The sequence below is a fragment of the Montipora foliosa genome, chromosome 11 (genome assembly GCF_036669935.1).
Source record: "Montipora foliosa isolate CH-2021 chromosome 11, ASM3666993v2, whole genome shotgun sequence".
NCBI lineage: Eukaryota > Metazoa > Cnidaria > Anthozoa > Scleractinia > Acroporidae > Montipora > Montipora foliosa.
The window spans coordinates 34,485,179-34,497,678 of NC_090879.1; the positions used below are offsets into that span (position 1 = coordinate 34,485,179).

Genomic DNA, 12,500 nt, shown 5'->3' on the forward strand with positions numbered 1-12,500 from the left:
TTCCTGTGGAAGAAGCAGTGATGATGAGAAATGTGGACAATGACATTGCCTTCCCGGAAACAGACCCAGCAACTGCTGACCTAATTAGTTTTCATGATGAAAGTGATGATGATCAGATGCCAATTCCAAGCGAATTCCGACTTGATGAAGCCTTGTATTCTTTTTCCAAACATACCACAGACATAATGCCCCTCAGTTTCTCTGAACTGGAGCCATTAGAGCACATGCCTGCAGAGAATTTGTTGAGCAGATTGAGTGCACCAGTTAGGAGTAGGGATGATAGTGAATTGAACTTGACTGTGAAACGGGACCCTTTGCCTCGAAGCCAAAGACCAAAATCAGAACGGAGGAGAAATAATGTACATACAGTTTATAATCCCCACGAACTTCAAAGACTGGACAGGGGTAAATCTTGGTCACTACCTAGACCATCATCTGACCAGGATATTACTGGATATAATTTGGAGCGGATAAAGGAGCACATGAGCATCTTCAGACATCTTCATAATCTTTACAGTGCATCAATTCGGGTGAAATGCAAAGAATATGGATGGAATGATTTAACTTTGTCATAACCAAATTGTTAACAGCGATAGAAAGTGATGTACAAATCAAGAGATGAGAAAAATGATCATCTAGTTATTTTTCTAGCTTTGCTAATGAGAAGGTGCCTAAGAGTGCTGATCAGTTCTTAAAGAACAGCACTCTGGTTGAGTGCTTTAATAGAAAAAGAAAGTAATGATAGCAACGTTCTTGGTGACTAGTTGACTATCAGAGAATCCAACTCCTTTACTTCCAGACCCAAGTTGCTTGAGTGAAAAGTTGTCAGTCTGTAATATTTTTGGGTCAGTCTTAGACTTGAGAAGCTACTATCATAAAATTTGAGGCCAGACCTCTCAAGAAGTTCATACTTTTTTCATCTATAATGTGGCATTTCGCTGTTTTTTATCTTGAGGAGGTTGGAATCTCTAGACTGTCAAAATTATCATGTTCAAGATTGGATTTTTTCAGGCTGCAAATGATCTTTCATTAGTACATGTGCTTGAGACTATACTGTCTTATAGAAATGAAACTTATATCATGTTGTACAGGAAAATACACTTTATTTTTGGACAGAATTTAAACATGATAATTATGACAAATGACTTTAAACAAGAATTTCTAAAATGAAATTTAATTGAAAATTGGTTGTAAATTGTTTTGAAATACCCATGACAAAAGAGTACTAAATCTGTGACAATTAAATGTAAATTCAGTAGATAACAATAATAATAATTATTATTATACTACTTTAGTCTGTTGCTGTTTTCCTGGTCATGGTGTAGAATAATTATTGATGCCACAGCCAAGATTACATTAACAGAGTAACATAATAGTTTTAGAAAGTTGAATATAATTTATTTCTTCTTTTTCCTTAATTAAATTCATGAATGAATGTAATTATAGTAATAATATTATTTGTCAAAGAATATCAACTGAAGATAATTAATAACTTTACACTTTGCCAACAGTGCATCAAGTTTAAAGCATGAAGCAATGGGATGACTGTGTATACATAACAATAAACCACTTTTTTTTTTCAAAATAGACCTTTTTACAATTATATGCTTAGTTACCCGTTCTGTAAATGAAAGTCAGGTTGGAGTTGACCTTGTGATGATACAGACCTCCATCCTTTTTTTACTATGTTAATTATTAATATCACTCTCATGCAGATTATCTGGAAATTTACATAAGAAAAGCAGTGACGTTTCTATTGAAACAAGGTCAACCCTAGCCTCACTTTCATTTGTAGGCCAGGTAACTAAGCACACAACTGTAAAATGGTCTATTATTATTGTTTCACAAAGTTTTACACTGTACGTACTTTAAGTCACCATGTATCTCATTTGGTACAGGAAGTTGACTTTGAATCCCTTGCACTAAGATTTTATTTTTAAAATGAAATTCAGATTTGAAAGACAACATGTCGGGGGTTTAAAACACAGGTCCGCGTACGTGTCACTGTGCTACGGATAAATAAACAACATTAAAAGTGTCTCCTAGCCCTAATCACTCTACAAAAATGTTGTTTCAGGTCTAGGGGGAAATTCTGGATTTAGTTGTTCATCATTGGAGCAGGGACTTCTGTTCTTGACCTGTGGAATGTGATTTATCCCGGCGATTTTTTTCGAGATTACCCAAATTCAATCCGTTTCAATCTTGTCCATTTGTTCCCATCCATCCTTCTCTTTCTTTTCGCTGTATTTTCTTTACGTTGTTCAACAGTTTTAAGTGGTTACTGCAAAGTTTCATTTTACTTTTTGGGCATTTTGGGTGTCATGAAATTACATCATTTTGCGTAACACAGCACCTTTAATTTTCATAATCTGAAGTGACAGGACCTCCAAAGTAGGGGGAGTTTCGTGTGTTGGGGTGTTGGGTGGGGGGGGGGGGGGGGGGGGGGGGCGGAGAAGAGAATCCTTCAATGTGGCGGCGTAACCCTGGGGACGATTTTGCATGAAAGTGGTATGTGAGGTATGGTGTTCAAGATGGCGGATGAAGGTGAGTTGTGGAAGGAAGCTGCGCAAAATGAACATAACAGACGAATGTGATAAACGAATTTATTTTAAAAAATATATTTGAAAGATGTTCCACGAATAATTGATCTTGATAATAATTAATTGATTTTTAAAAACACGTGGATCAATTAGGTAAACTAATCGATGGAGTGGTTAACATTAGTTGCCGGCTTTTGAACGTAAAACACTGTGTTCCCCCTCACGAGAAATTGCCATTTGCTCGGATAATTAATTTTGATAATAACTAATTAATTCTAAAAACATGCGGAGCATTTAGGTAAACTAATCAATGGACTGATTAATATTAGTGGCCGTTTTTTGAACTTAACCAATTACAGTTTTTTGACTTTTTAGACATCAAAGTTAACGTAGAATTGCGATCTTAAAGCGAATACAATTTCTTGGTGTTTTAAAGTACGCCTTATCTAATTGGTGGTGATGTTATACATACTTTAGCTCAGGTAGCCAAGCTGGAGCGTCATCTGAGCCTGTTGCGCCAGGAATATGTAAAGTTACAGAACAGACTTATTGAGCTGGAACAAAAATACAGTTTGGCAGTTGCAGCATCAGGACAGACTGCTGGAGACCATGAAAATACATTTGTCAATAGACTGCTGAAAACTGTGGCAGAATTATATGATAAAGATCTATACAGGTATAATAAATAATGTGAAATTGTGGACCTCTTCAGCTTGTGTTCCAGTAATTATTTACGTTTTCAGATCATGTGACAGTATCTTTTCCTTGCCTCCACTAACATATTGTTAGGCATGCAAATGCCTTAAATTACAGGAAATGTATAGCATTTTTGCAGTATTGAAATTTACATCTTGGTCACAAACTTATAGAAAAATTTAGATTTAACACTAATTTCAGTCGTTTCATTTATACAGTCACCCAATAGAAATCAAGGCCATTGCAAAAAGCAATGGGATTGTTTGATTTATTTATTAGGAGGCATGGCAGGTAACTGACTGAACAAGAGGTACTAGTCAGATAATACTTATAACTATCCAATTATTTATGGAGTTTTCTTTCAGTAAAAACATGAAGGGAGCCCTCCAGTCATCATACATGTACACTCCATTTGATGCAACAAGAATGCGTTGTTCCACCCACTCTCTGGGGTAGCCTGTGTGGCAGGCCGGAGAAGGGAAGGGAAAGGGTCAAAAGGAGCGCAGGAGTATAAGGAGGAAAGGAGGAGGGAACGCTCGGATGCCCCACTTGTTTTTTTCCCTTTTCCTTCCCTTCGGACTCCTGCCATGCAGGCTGCTCTCTGGCATCAAGAGAAGGATTTACCTACGTGCAAAATCAGACAGCAAGTTTAACTATGTTTCGCGATTAAAACCATAGACCAAAGTCTTCAAGGTTCTCATTGCGGAAAGGTTATTAAATAACCGAATTATATGCAATTTTGCAAATGACGCTGCTCTGTACAATGAGCAGAACTACAGAATATCATTGACTGCCATGCTCATATCTCTGAAGACTTTAGACTGACAATTATTATTCACCTAAAGAAAATGAGGATCATGAGCCAGGACACTGAAAACATGTAATGCCAGTCATCATCATGAAGCTGTCGTCACAACCAACTCCCTCTGTGGACTCAGAAATCAGTAGATAATTATAGTCAAGTAGCCAAATCTGGTTTGCAGAAAGTTTATAGCTGCACCCCCTCGCTGGCAAAAAGTTCTTGGTATCATTTTAAAGCTTAGCAAACACTAATTTGGAATCTTCGTGTTACTACACGGAAAAGGTGTCTGAAGGCCTTGGTAACCAGGCCTGAGATAACCACACCCATTTCCTCTCTATTTCCACTTAGTGTCCATAGTCTCTCCTTTCTTGTGGTTTTACTGATACTTACATCAAACAAATATCTAATTGAAATAAGCAAGCTTTCATTTTCCATATGAATCTAAAAAATGCACTAATGTTTGAAAATTTGGCTTATTTGCATCATTTTATGCTGCCCTTGGAAATAAATCTTAAATAAATGAATTGGTCAAGCCACATCAGTACTCTCCAGAGGAAGGATAGGATAAACTCACCTTGACTACCAAGCCAGTATTCTTTTTTATGGAAGCGATGAATGGACTCTCTACTCTAAGCAAGAAATGTGAGTGCATATAGCCTTGAGGTATATTATGGGCATCAGTGAGGTTGTTGCCTGTGCTGCTATACCCAGCTTGTATACTTTGCTCAAACAGCAACTGCCTTTGTTGCGTTGGACATGTCAGAAGGATGGAAGATGACAGGAGTACCAAAGACCTGTTGTATTGTCTGTCAACTGTGGTCAGGGATGAGATCCCAGGGCAGTCCTCACCTAAGCTTGGGAGTTGCTTGCAAGCGAGACAAACCAGTGATGTGGACACTGAACAGTGAGAAGGTCTCATCCAAGACAGTTCTTGTTGGAAATAAAGCCCAACAAAAATCTATGCAGAGGGGGAGGAGAGGGAGGGAGGGTCAGAAACTTAAACTTGCATGTGATGAGAAAAGAGCAAGACACACAAGCAGACAACAAGAAATTCCTACACTCTTGCGACTCTTCATGAGAGTAAGCAGAAGATATTGTGCCACAAATTTGGCATTCTGAAATAATTTAATGATTTACAATAATTATTATTGGACAGGTGTTTAATACAGCTGATTCAGTCAAATATTCATGAGCAATAATATTATTCAATTTGAACCAGAATAAATGGCTGTTCCTAAGTTGTCTTATCTTAAATTAGCGTGCAAAGATATTTTTGAATGAGTATTTCAGTTTCTACTACATGTAAATTCACCAATTTCTGCACGACAGTCCATCACAGATGGTTTGTCTGACATTTTTCTAAACTTGTTAGCTTTTTTACAGGAGAGAGATTGAGCAGTATTTTTCCCTTGCAAGAAACTGCTGCAGGTTACATTCTTAGTAAAATAAGATCGAAGATGGAAATCATGATCACTCAGTTTTACAAATCATGTGTTCTGAATTGCAGGGTCTTAATTATGAACTTGACGATAATTGTACATGTATGCATGGGTGGTGCAAAGGGTTCCCAGGCTGGATCTTGCTAATGGGGCATGATTCTTGTTAATGCATAGCTTTCTGGCAACCTGACAGGTTAATGAAACAGGTTATGGCAGTTTGCATGAGTTTGTAGCAAAGTTTGCAAATTTCATTTACATTTATTTACAGACTGTAGCTTTGCCATTCTTCATGAAAATTGCAATTCAAGTGCCTATTTAAAGACGATTCCACCACCAAAATGTGTACATAAAATATGACTGGACTTAATTAGACAAAGTGCAAAAACAGCCATTCAAATTGTCATACATTCACAGTAATTTAAGCCATGTTTACCTCAAAACGAAGTATTGTGGAGGAAATCATGAAAAGGTTAATTTTTGAATTGAAAAATCCCTAATGAAATAACGGTCACATTGTCTGTAAAACAACAAAGCTTGAGACATCTGGAATCATATTCGAACTGCTGTATTTAAGGGAGATAAACCAAAGAGTTGGGCTGTGCCTGACCTTCATGGCTTGTACATGTATACATGTATACCATTAATAAGGGATACCACATTGGAATCCTTTTTGCATTTCATTGTTTTTAAATCTTTGAGAGTGCATTATTCTGTTACCAATAAAGCAGCTACAGATTACATTTTTATTATTTTTATTCAACAGTGATATCACAGTATCATTTGCTGATCAGAAAATTAAGGCACACAAATTTGTGCTAGCAGCCCGTGGGGATCACTGGAGCAGCAGAGATTTAAATGAGATTAGCGAACTGCAATTAATAGGTTTGTTTATGAACTCTAAGGATAATGGTGGTGTCTTTTCACTTAAACCCTTTTATCTTGATATCCCTAGATCCCCCTAATAAACAAACTTAAAATAGCCTTGCATTCTTCTGACTTACACCAAAAAAAGTAACAGAAATAAATAACTTGAGCCATTTAATTTGTACCCAGCTAATTGGCTCGTGCCCAGTTTAGGTCACTGGAAGTTCGACATGTAACTCATTTACTATAATTCAAGAGCTTCTTGGATCACGGGACACCTACATGATACCTACATTGCTACAAGTACAATGTAATTACCAGAAAAGAAGTGTCTGGATGAGATTATTAATTTTGAGGCTCTGTAATAATTATTATTACTTGCTCTCTTATACGGCTGTAGTCTGTTATTACTACTTTGTAAAGACAGTGCTCAATGTAATTCTAACTTTTTCGAAACAGCAAATTTGATTTGTTTTTACTTTTGTTAGATGTTAGTGCATCAGTTGGTCTTACATTAATGAAGTGGGTGTACACGGACCAGGCAGAAATTCCCAATGATGAATCATTTCTTATAGAGCTGGTTAAGACTGCTACAAAGTACAGGCTTAAAGAACTTAAAGAAAGGTGACTGTGTATAGTTTTGTATTCCAAAGGTGCATATAATTAGCTTGGTCTTGCTAGTGCGTACAACCATCATACAGTGTAAATGCTGAGGTGGGGAAAAGAAACCTTGAAACATCCCAGTTAAGTGAGTGCTCCTACCACTTTCATGAATTGAGTGCTCCCTACAGAATTTTCTCAGTATGTTGAGGGAGAAAAAAATTATTGACATGCAGTTGTCAATTTGAAGAGGATTCTGAGTAGTTTTAAGATTTCAATGATAGCAATTTTACAATATAATTATTTAAAAGGAAAGCAGTGAAAAAGAGTTAGCAGCATGGTAGCAAGTTGAAAAAAGTCCGAAAAAGAGAATATTCATTTTTCAAAGAAAAGAATAGACATGCACCTTCTTGAGAAAATAAAAAGCTAAAATATAAAGAATTTTAAAGAATTATTAAAGTTATTTATTTAGAAAATTTTTCTTTCATTCCATGGTACCTTGCATTATTATTAGGGCAAAACAGCCTCATAACTGTATCAGCCTTGCAGTACATTATGGGAAATCATTAAGTAAAGTACGATCGTCCGGGTGAGTGTAGTCCTGAGAAGGACTGTTTGAGATGACATTGACTGACGTTTTGACAACCTGAGCGGAAGTCATCTTCACAGTCAAGTGATTTGTGTAACATCAGTAGATACTATAAGAACTCCGGTCGTAGATGTCATTGGTCAACTTATTCGTGATGTTATTGGTCGACTGTCAGTTGAGCCTAGATGTAATCGAATAAGTTGACCAATGACATCTATGACTGGAGTTCTTATAGTATCTACTGACGTTACACAAATCACTTGACTCTGAAGATGACTTCCGCTCAGGTTGTTGAAACGTCAGTCAATGTCATCTCAAACAGTCCTTCTCAGGACTACACTCACCTGGACGATCGTACTTTACTTAATGATATGACTCCTGGGTTCAAACCATTTACAATATTATGGGAAATCTAAGGTGATGAACAATCGTCCTTGCAGGTTGTGGCTTTTTATGGCATATTACGTTAATGTAAATTCATGGTAACTTATTCAAATATACACAATACACAACAGAAAATGGGAGAAAATTAAAAGTTACTTGAAATGATTTTTGGTAAAATTGACTGATCTTCTTGTTTTAAAAAATCTCCAAATGTGCATGATGAGTAATGCCAGAGTCTTCAATATCACATTCCTGGGTCTTGATTCATCATCTTTCAGATGTGAAAAGATGTTGATGTCTTCAGTTTCGGTATCAAACTGTATCAAGTTCTACCAGACAGCAGAAGATATCGGTGCTAAGGATTTGCAGAAATACTGTGCAGAAATTATCTCTAATCATTGGGTATTATAAAGTTATTTTACTTAAATTAATATTAAAGGCAATGTTATAATGGGTGGAAAATTCTCAGTGTGACATACCCTGAAAAAGAAATTTCTCATTATTGTTTTGTTCCTGGAATTACTGCCAGAAGTAGATGTTGATTACGCTTTCAAGCCTACAATAATTTTGAGAAGTGTATCATCAGCCATTGAAATGCTTTTTTTTTTTATCTCATGCAATCATAAACAGTGCAAATTAAAACGTTCAGTGTGACAAATTATGTCAAAATTTGACTGTTATTGACTGTTGGTAAAACATTGCATTGCAAGTTGCTCATTAGACAAAAATCCTGACGCTCAACAAATCCTTTACTCGATAATGAGCTAGCAGAATTTTTAGGCCAATTCAGAAACAAAAATTATGATGAAGGCTTCCAAACACGTGCTTGTTATGATCACCTGGATTACAATGACATGCTAGAATCAGGTGGTTCAAAATATGGGTGAGCATGACATTGTGGTATTAAACGATGTACAGTAAGTACATTTGTGTACGTTTTGTGTATTTTTAGCATGACCTAAAGACAGAGGATTTTACAGGAATGAGTGCACCACTGCTTTATGAAATGTTCAAATCAAAGTCAGGCTTCCCACTGCACCTTGCAGTCAGACATCACAGAGAGGATGTAGTTTTTTTATTCCTTATTGAGTTTGACTCACAGGTATGTGTACAACTCACAGGTATGTGTACAACAACAACAACAACAACAATTTATTTATTTTATTACGAATGGTATAAAGGGCTTGTCCCGCAAATAGCCGTAAAGTTAATAGAGGTGGGTCCAAACAAGCACAATAATAATATAAATTACAAACATACTGGAAATAATGCAAATTTTAAATATTTTTATTATCATTAATATTACAATTGAAAAGAGATGAAGAGGGAAAAGAAGAATCAGATTATACCTGCAAACGAGAAGGACATGCATGATCAGTTTTTCATGAATTAATTTGGTCAATTATCGTTTCCACTTCAGTATAGGAGTCTACAGTCTCTGAACAAGTATATCAAATAACTTTCCTTTTAGGGATTCTTTAAAAGGTTTTTTGGACTTTTTTTTAGAGTTTTGGGTATCCCGTTCCAAATTTTGACCCTAACATGCAAGGAAGCATTTGGTGTGACTCTTCTGTAGTTTCGCCTTTAGTTCCGCTACTTCATCTCTGAGTTCTTTGTTAGCTTTACGCAATTTCTGTTCGTTAGTCATGTTGTTAGGTACTTGCAACTCCGCGGAGGTACAGCTCGCAGCTCTTCTTCACTGTATTGCAAGGAAGTCTCAAGTTACTGACTGACAAAGACCAGACAATAATTTATTAACATCTTGAAATTGTAGACCAGGGAAATTTCAATTTGTTTTAAAATATTTTTGTCATTGTGGAGTGATGATACTACAGCCTTAGCTAGCTGTTAGGCCAGTGGCGAGACTCTGAAAATCAGAAAGGTGTCATCAAAGACACAGTATGGTGCAGTTTTGTCATGGAGACCTTTGCAATGATATTTACATTTTAGTTGCCTGGTAAATTAAATGAGGTGGATCCGTCCAGCGGACATGTGCCCCTGCACATTGCTTTGACGGAGCAGCAAGAGAGTATTGCCAGAACTTTGGTTGGTCATGGCTGTGATGTGAACATGCCTAATATTGCTGATGGTCAATGCCTGTTGCACAAGGCCATAATGCAAGGGGATGAGTTTTCTGCAAGATTTCTGATCAAGAATGGAGCAAACAGTAATGCTGTAACACATAATGAACATGTCACACCATTGCATCTTGCTGCTTCCTACAGGTACATTGTAAAATAATATTAATGTAACTTAAACTAAATGTTGTTTTTTGAACTCAAAGACCTTAAAAGGTTATTCATTCTACAGTCAAATTCCTAAAATTGTGCTGTATCATTTTTGAGGAAATGAAAAAAGAGTTTGAAATTAGGGTAGCCTCAGGAGAGTGCTTGGTGCCAACTGTCTTGTGACTAATCTCACCAGTGTCTGGCACAGCGATGAGATCAGTCACCTCCCCCTAAAGTGGCACAGGTTTCATTCCCAGACTTTTTTTTCGTCACATGTAGGTTGAGTTTGTTTAGTTCTCGACCCTTGTCCGTGTGGTTTTTCTCTGGGTACTCCTCTGGTTTTCACCTCTCCTTAAAAGGCAATGTGTGATTTGGTTTCTATGCACCCTAAGGGCCGGTTCAGATGCCGTACTTTACAATATTGAATTTGAATTTAGACTGTCCATTAATTGCACCAAAATTAATTCACAGAAGCATACCATGACTGAAGAAATTGCAAAGTTGTATTGTTTCTGCATTAATTTTGATTCGGCTCATGTGAAGTATGGCGTCTGGATCAAAGACGCATGCACGCTCCACAGCCATAATTCCTGGCTAAGCCATTCGGGAAAAATTGCTTAGCCGATCCGAATTTGACTGGTCATTCTCAATTGATTCAGACGCCTTGCTTCACATGAACTTAATTCAATGAATTCGATTTGGCTCATATGAAGTACGGCGTCTGAACCGGGCCTAACTCCAATTAGTGCCTCCATGCTAGAAGACTTCACACTTCATCATCAGCATCATCAGCATCAAGTACACTGTAGTTCATTATATCAGGGTTTCATTTTGTGAAGGCTCCTCTCAGGACATGTTACAATTAGTAGGCTCAAGAATAATGTTCATTATTATAAATACTGGATCATTGGATAATGCACTTCGAGAGTTTAGATTGGCTAAGCCATGATGGGTTATGAGCCATTATACCATGATCTACAAACACGGCAAGCATATGCATGATTTTTTGTGCCTTTTTATTTTATTGTAGTCTAGTTTTCTATATTTTGGGGGCGTTTTTAATAAAACAATTATTCCACTTGCGCTGGTTGGATATGAGATGATTATAGCCAACTCAGCAATATGTGCCTCATTGGCTATCTATCATCTCATATCCAATGCCTGCTCATGGAATAATTATTAATTATTAAATTTTTGTCTTTGGATATTGCATTTCTGGCTTTCTGATTTGTTCACTCAATCTCGGTTATCAGCTCATGTATCATTATGGAAACTGATTGCCGCAAGTGTTGCCAAGCTGGAAACTGATATTATCTCACCGGCCCACACTCAGGGAAAGAAAATTACAAGTCAGACTCTTAAAGTAGATAGATCCTTAACATTTTTTTTTGTCCAAGTAAATACAGTTGTAGTATATCCTTTATTGTTTCCACAGGCCATGGTCAGCCACTTCTATTCCCAAGCAAAATCTGTCTAAAATGACATCATCTGAAGGAATGGCAAGAATTGTTGATCTCCTTTTAGAAAATGGTGCAAATGGTGATGGCCAAGACAGTTTAGGGAGGTGAGAAAATAATCTGGATTGTTAAGGATAATCCTTACTGTGTTGAGCATGCGCGGTGGTTACTTAGAAAGACTGAATCCTCACATGATAGGAATGCGCGGGACACAGCTTGCTCAAGTCACATTCAGAAAACACATAATGGAGCATGCAGTTTGAAGAGTGCCCTCCAATGTTGTGGACGGCTTTCGGATCAAAGAGGTCTCTTTTCCCGTATTCGTCAGCCCAGCAAACGCAAAAGAAAAGAGACACCACAAAAGGTCAACATCATGCAAACCGGGTCTTCAAAACAGCGGCAATAGCAAATGTTACACGGATTAGTCTGCTGAATATCTTACCACTCTAGTCAAGTGCAAGACAACTTTACAAGAAAGGTCGGGGCGAACTAGCCATCGTATTTCACTGAGAAATTTGGTTTGAACTTAACATCCGCAGAATGTGGAAAGCGTATAAAAAATATGCACTACATCTAGAGAGAGTCTTTCTGTTGCAGCACGTGCCGTTTTGCTGAAAGATTTTTAAGTTTCGCCACAAAATAAACAAAATTGCTCCATAAGGTACCAAATTCAATCAATGATCATCAATCCAATTTTGATCCGGGTTTATCCCTGTAAACGGGGGTGACCGGATTTACCCCACTTTGGCAGCAATCTCTCTAACTCTCACTCTCCATCTCGCTCAATTCATGGCATCCTTTTTCTCCAATCCAACACTCTTGCTCTCCTTCTCCACTTTCTTTTTCCAGGTCTTCTTTGGTCGTCCTCGCTTCCTCTTGCCGTTCACTTCAAACTCCAATG

General features: G+C 37.2%; 2 protein-coding genes across 2 annotated transcripts in view; both read left to right on the forward strand.

Moving 5' to 3' along the window:
• LOC137974887 (uncharacterized) overlaps positions 1-2,038 on the forward strand; it is a 3,397-nt gene extending 1,359 nt beyond the window's left edge. Inside the window, exon 1 of the mRNA XM_068821890.1 lies at positions 1-2,038. This exon is cut by the window's left edge and continues 1,359 nt beyond it. Within this exon, the coding sequence (XP_068677991.1) occupies positions 1-575 (575 nt within the window). The 3' untranslated portion in view covers positions 576-2,038.
• Positions 2,039-2,507: 469 nt separating this feature from the next.
• The window catches only part of LOC137975658 (rabankyrin-5-like), a 31,280-nt gene continuing 21,287 nt past the window's right edge, over positions 2,508-12,500 (forward strand). Inside the window, exons 1-8 of the mRNA XM_068822810.1 lie at positions 2,508-2,544; positions 3,018-3,216; positions 6,241-6,359; positions 6,830-6,965; positions 8,193-8,316; positions 8,867-9,016; positions 9,865-10,139; positions 11,578-11,706. Of these exons, the coding sequence (XP_068678911.1) occupies positions 2,520-2,544; positions 3,018-3,216; positions 6,241-6,359; positions 6,830-6,965; positions 8,193-8,316; positions 8,867-9,016; positions 9,865-10,139; positions 11,578-11,706 (1,157 nt within the window). The 5' untranslated portion in view covers positions 2,508-2,519. The remainder of the gene's footprint in view (positions 2,545-3,017; positions 3,217-6,240; positions 6,360-6,829; positions 6,966-8,192; positions 8,317-8,866; positions 9,017-9,864; positions 10,140-11,577; positions 11,707-12,500) is intronic.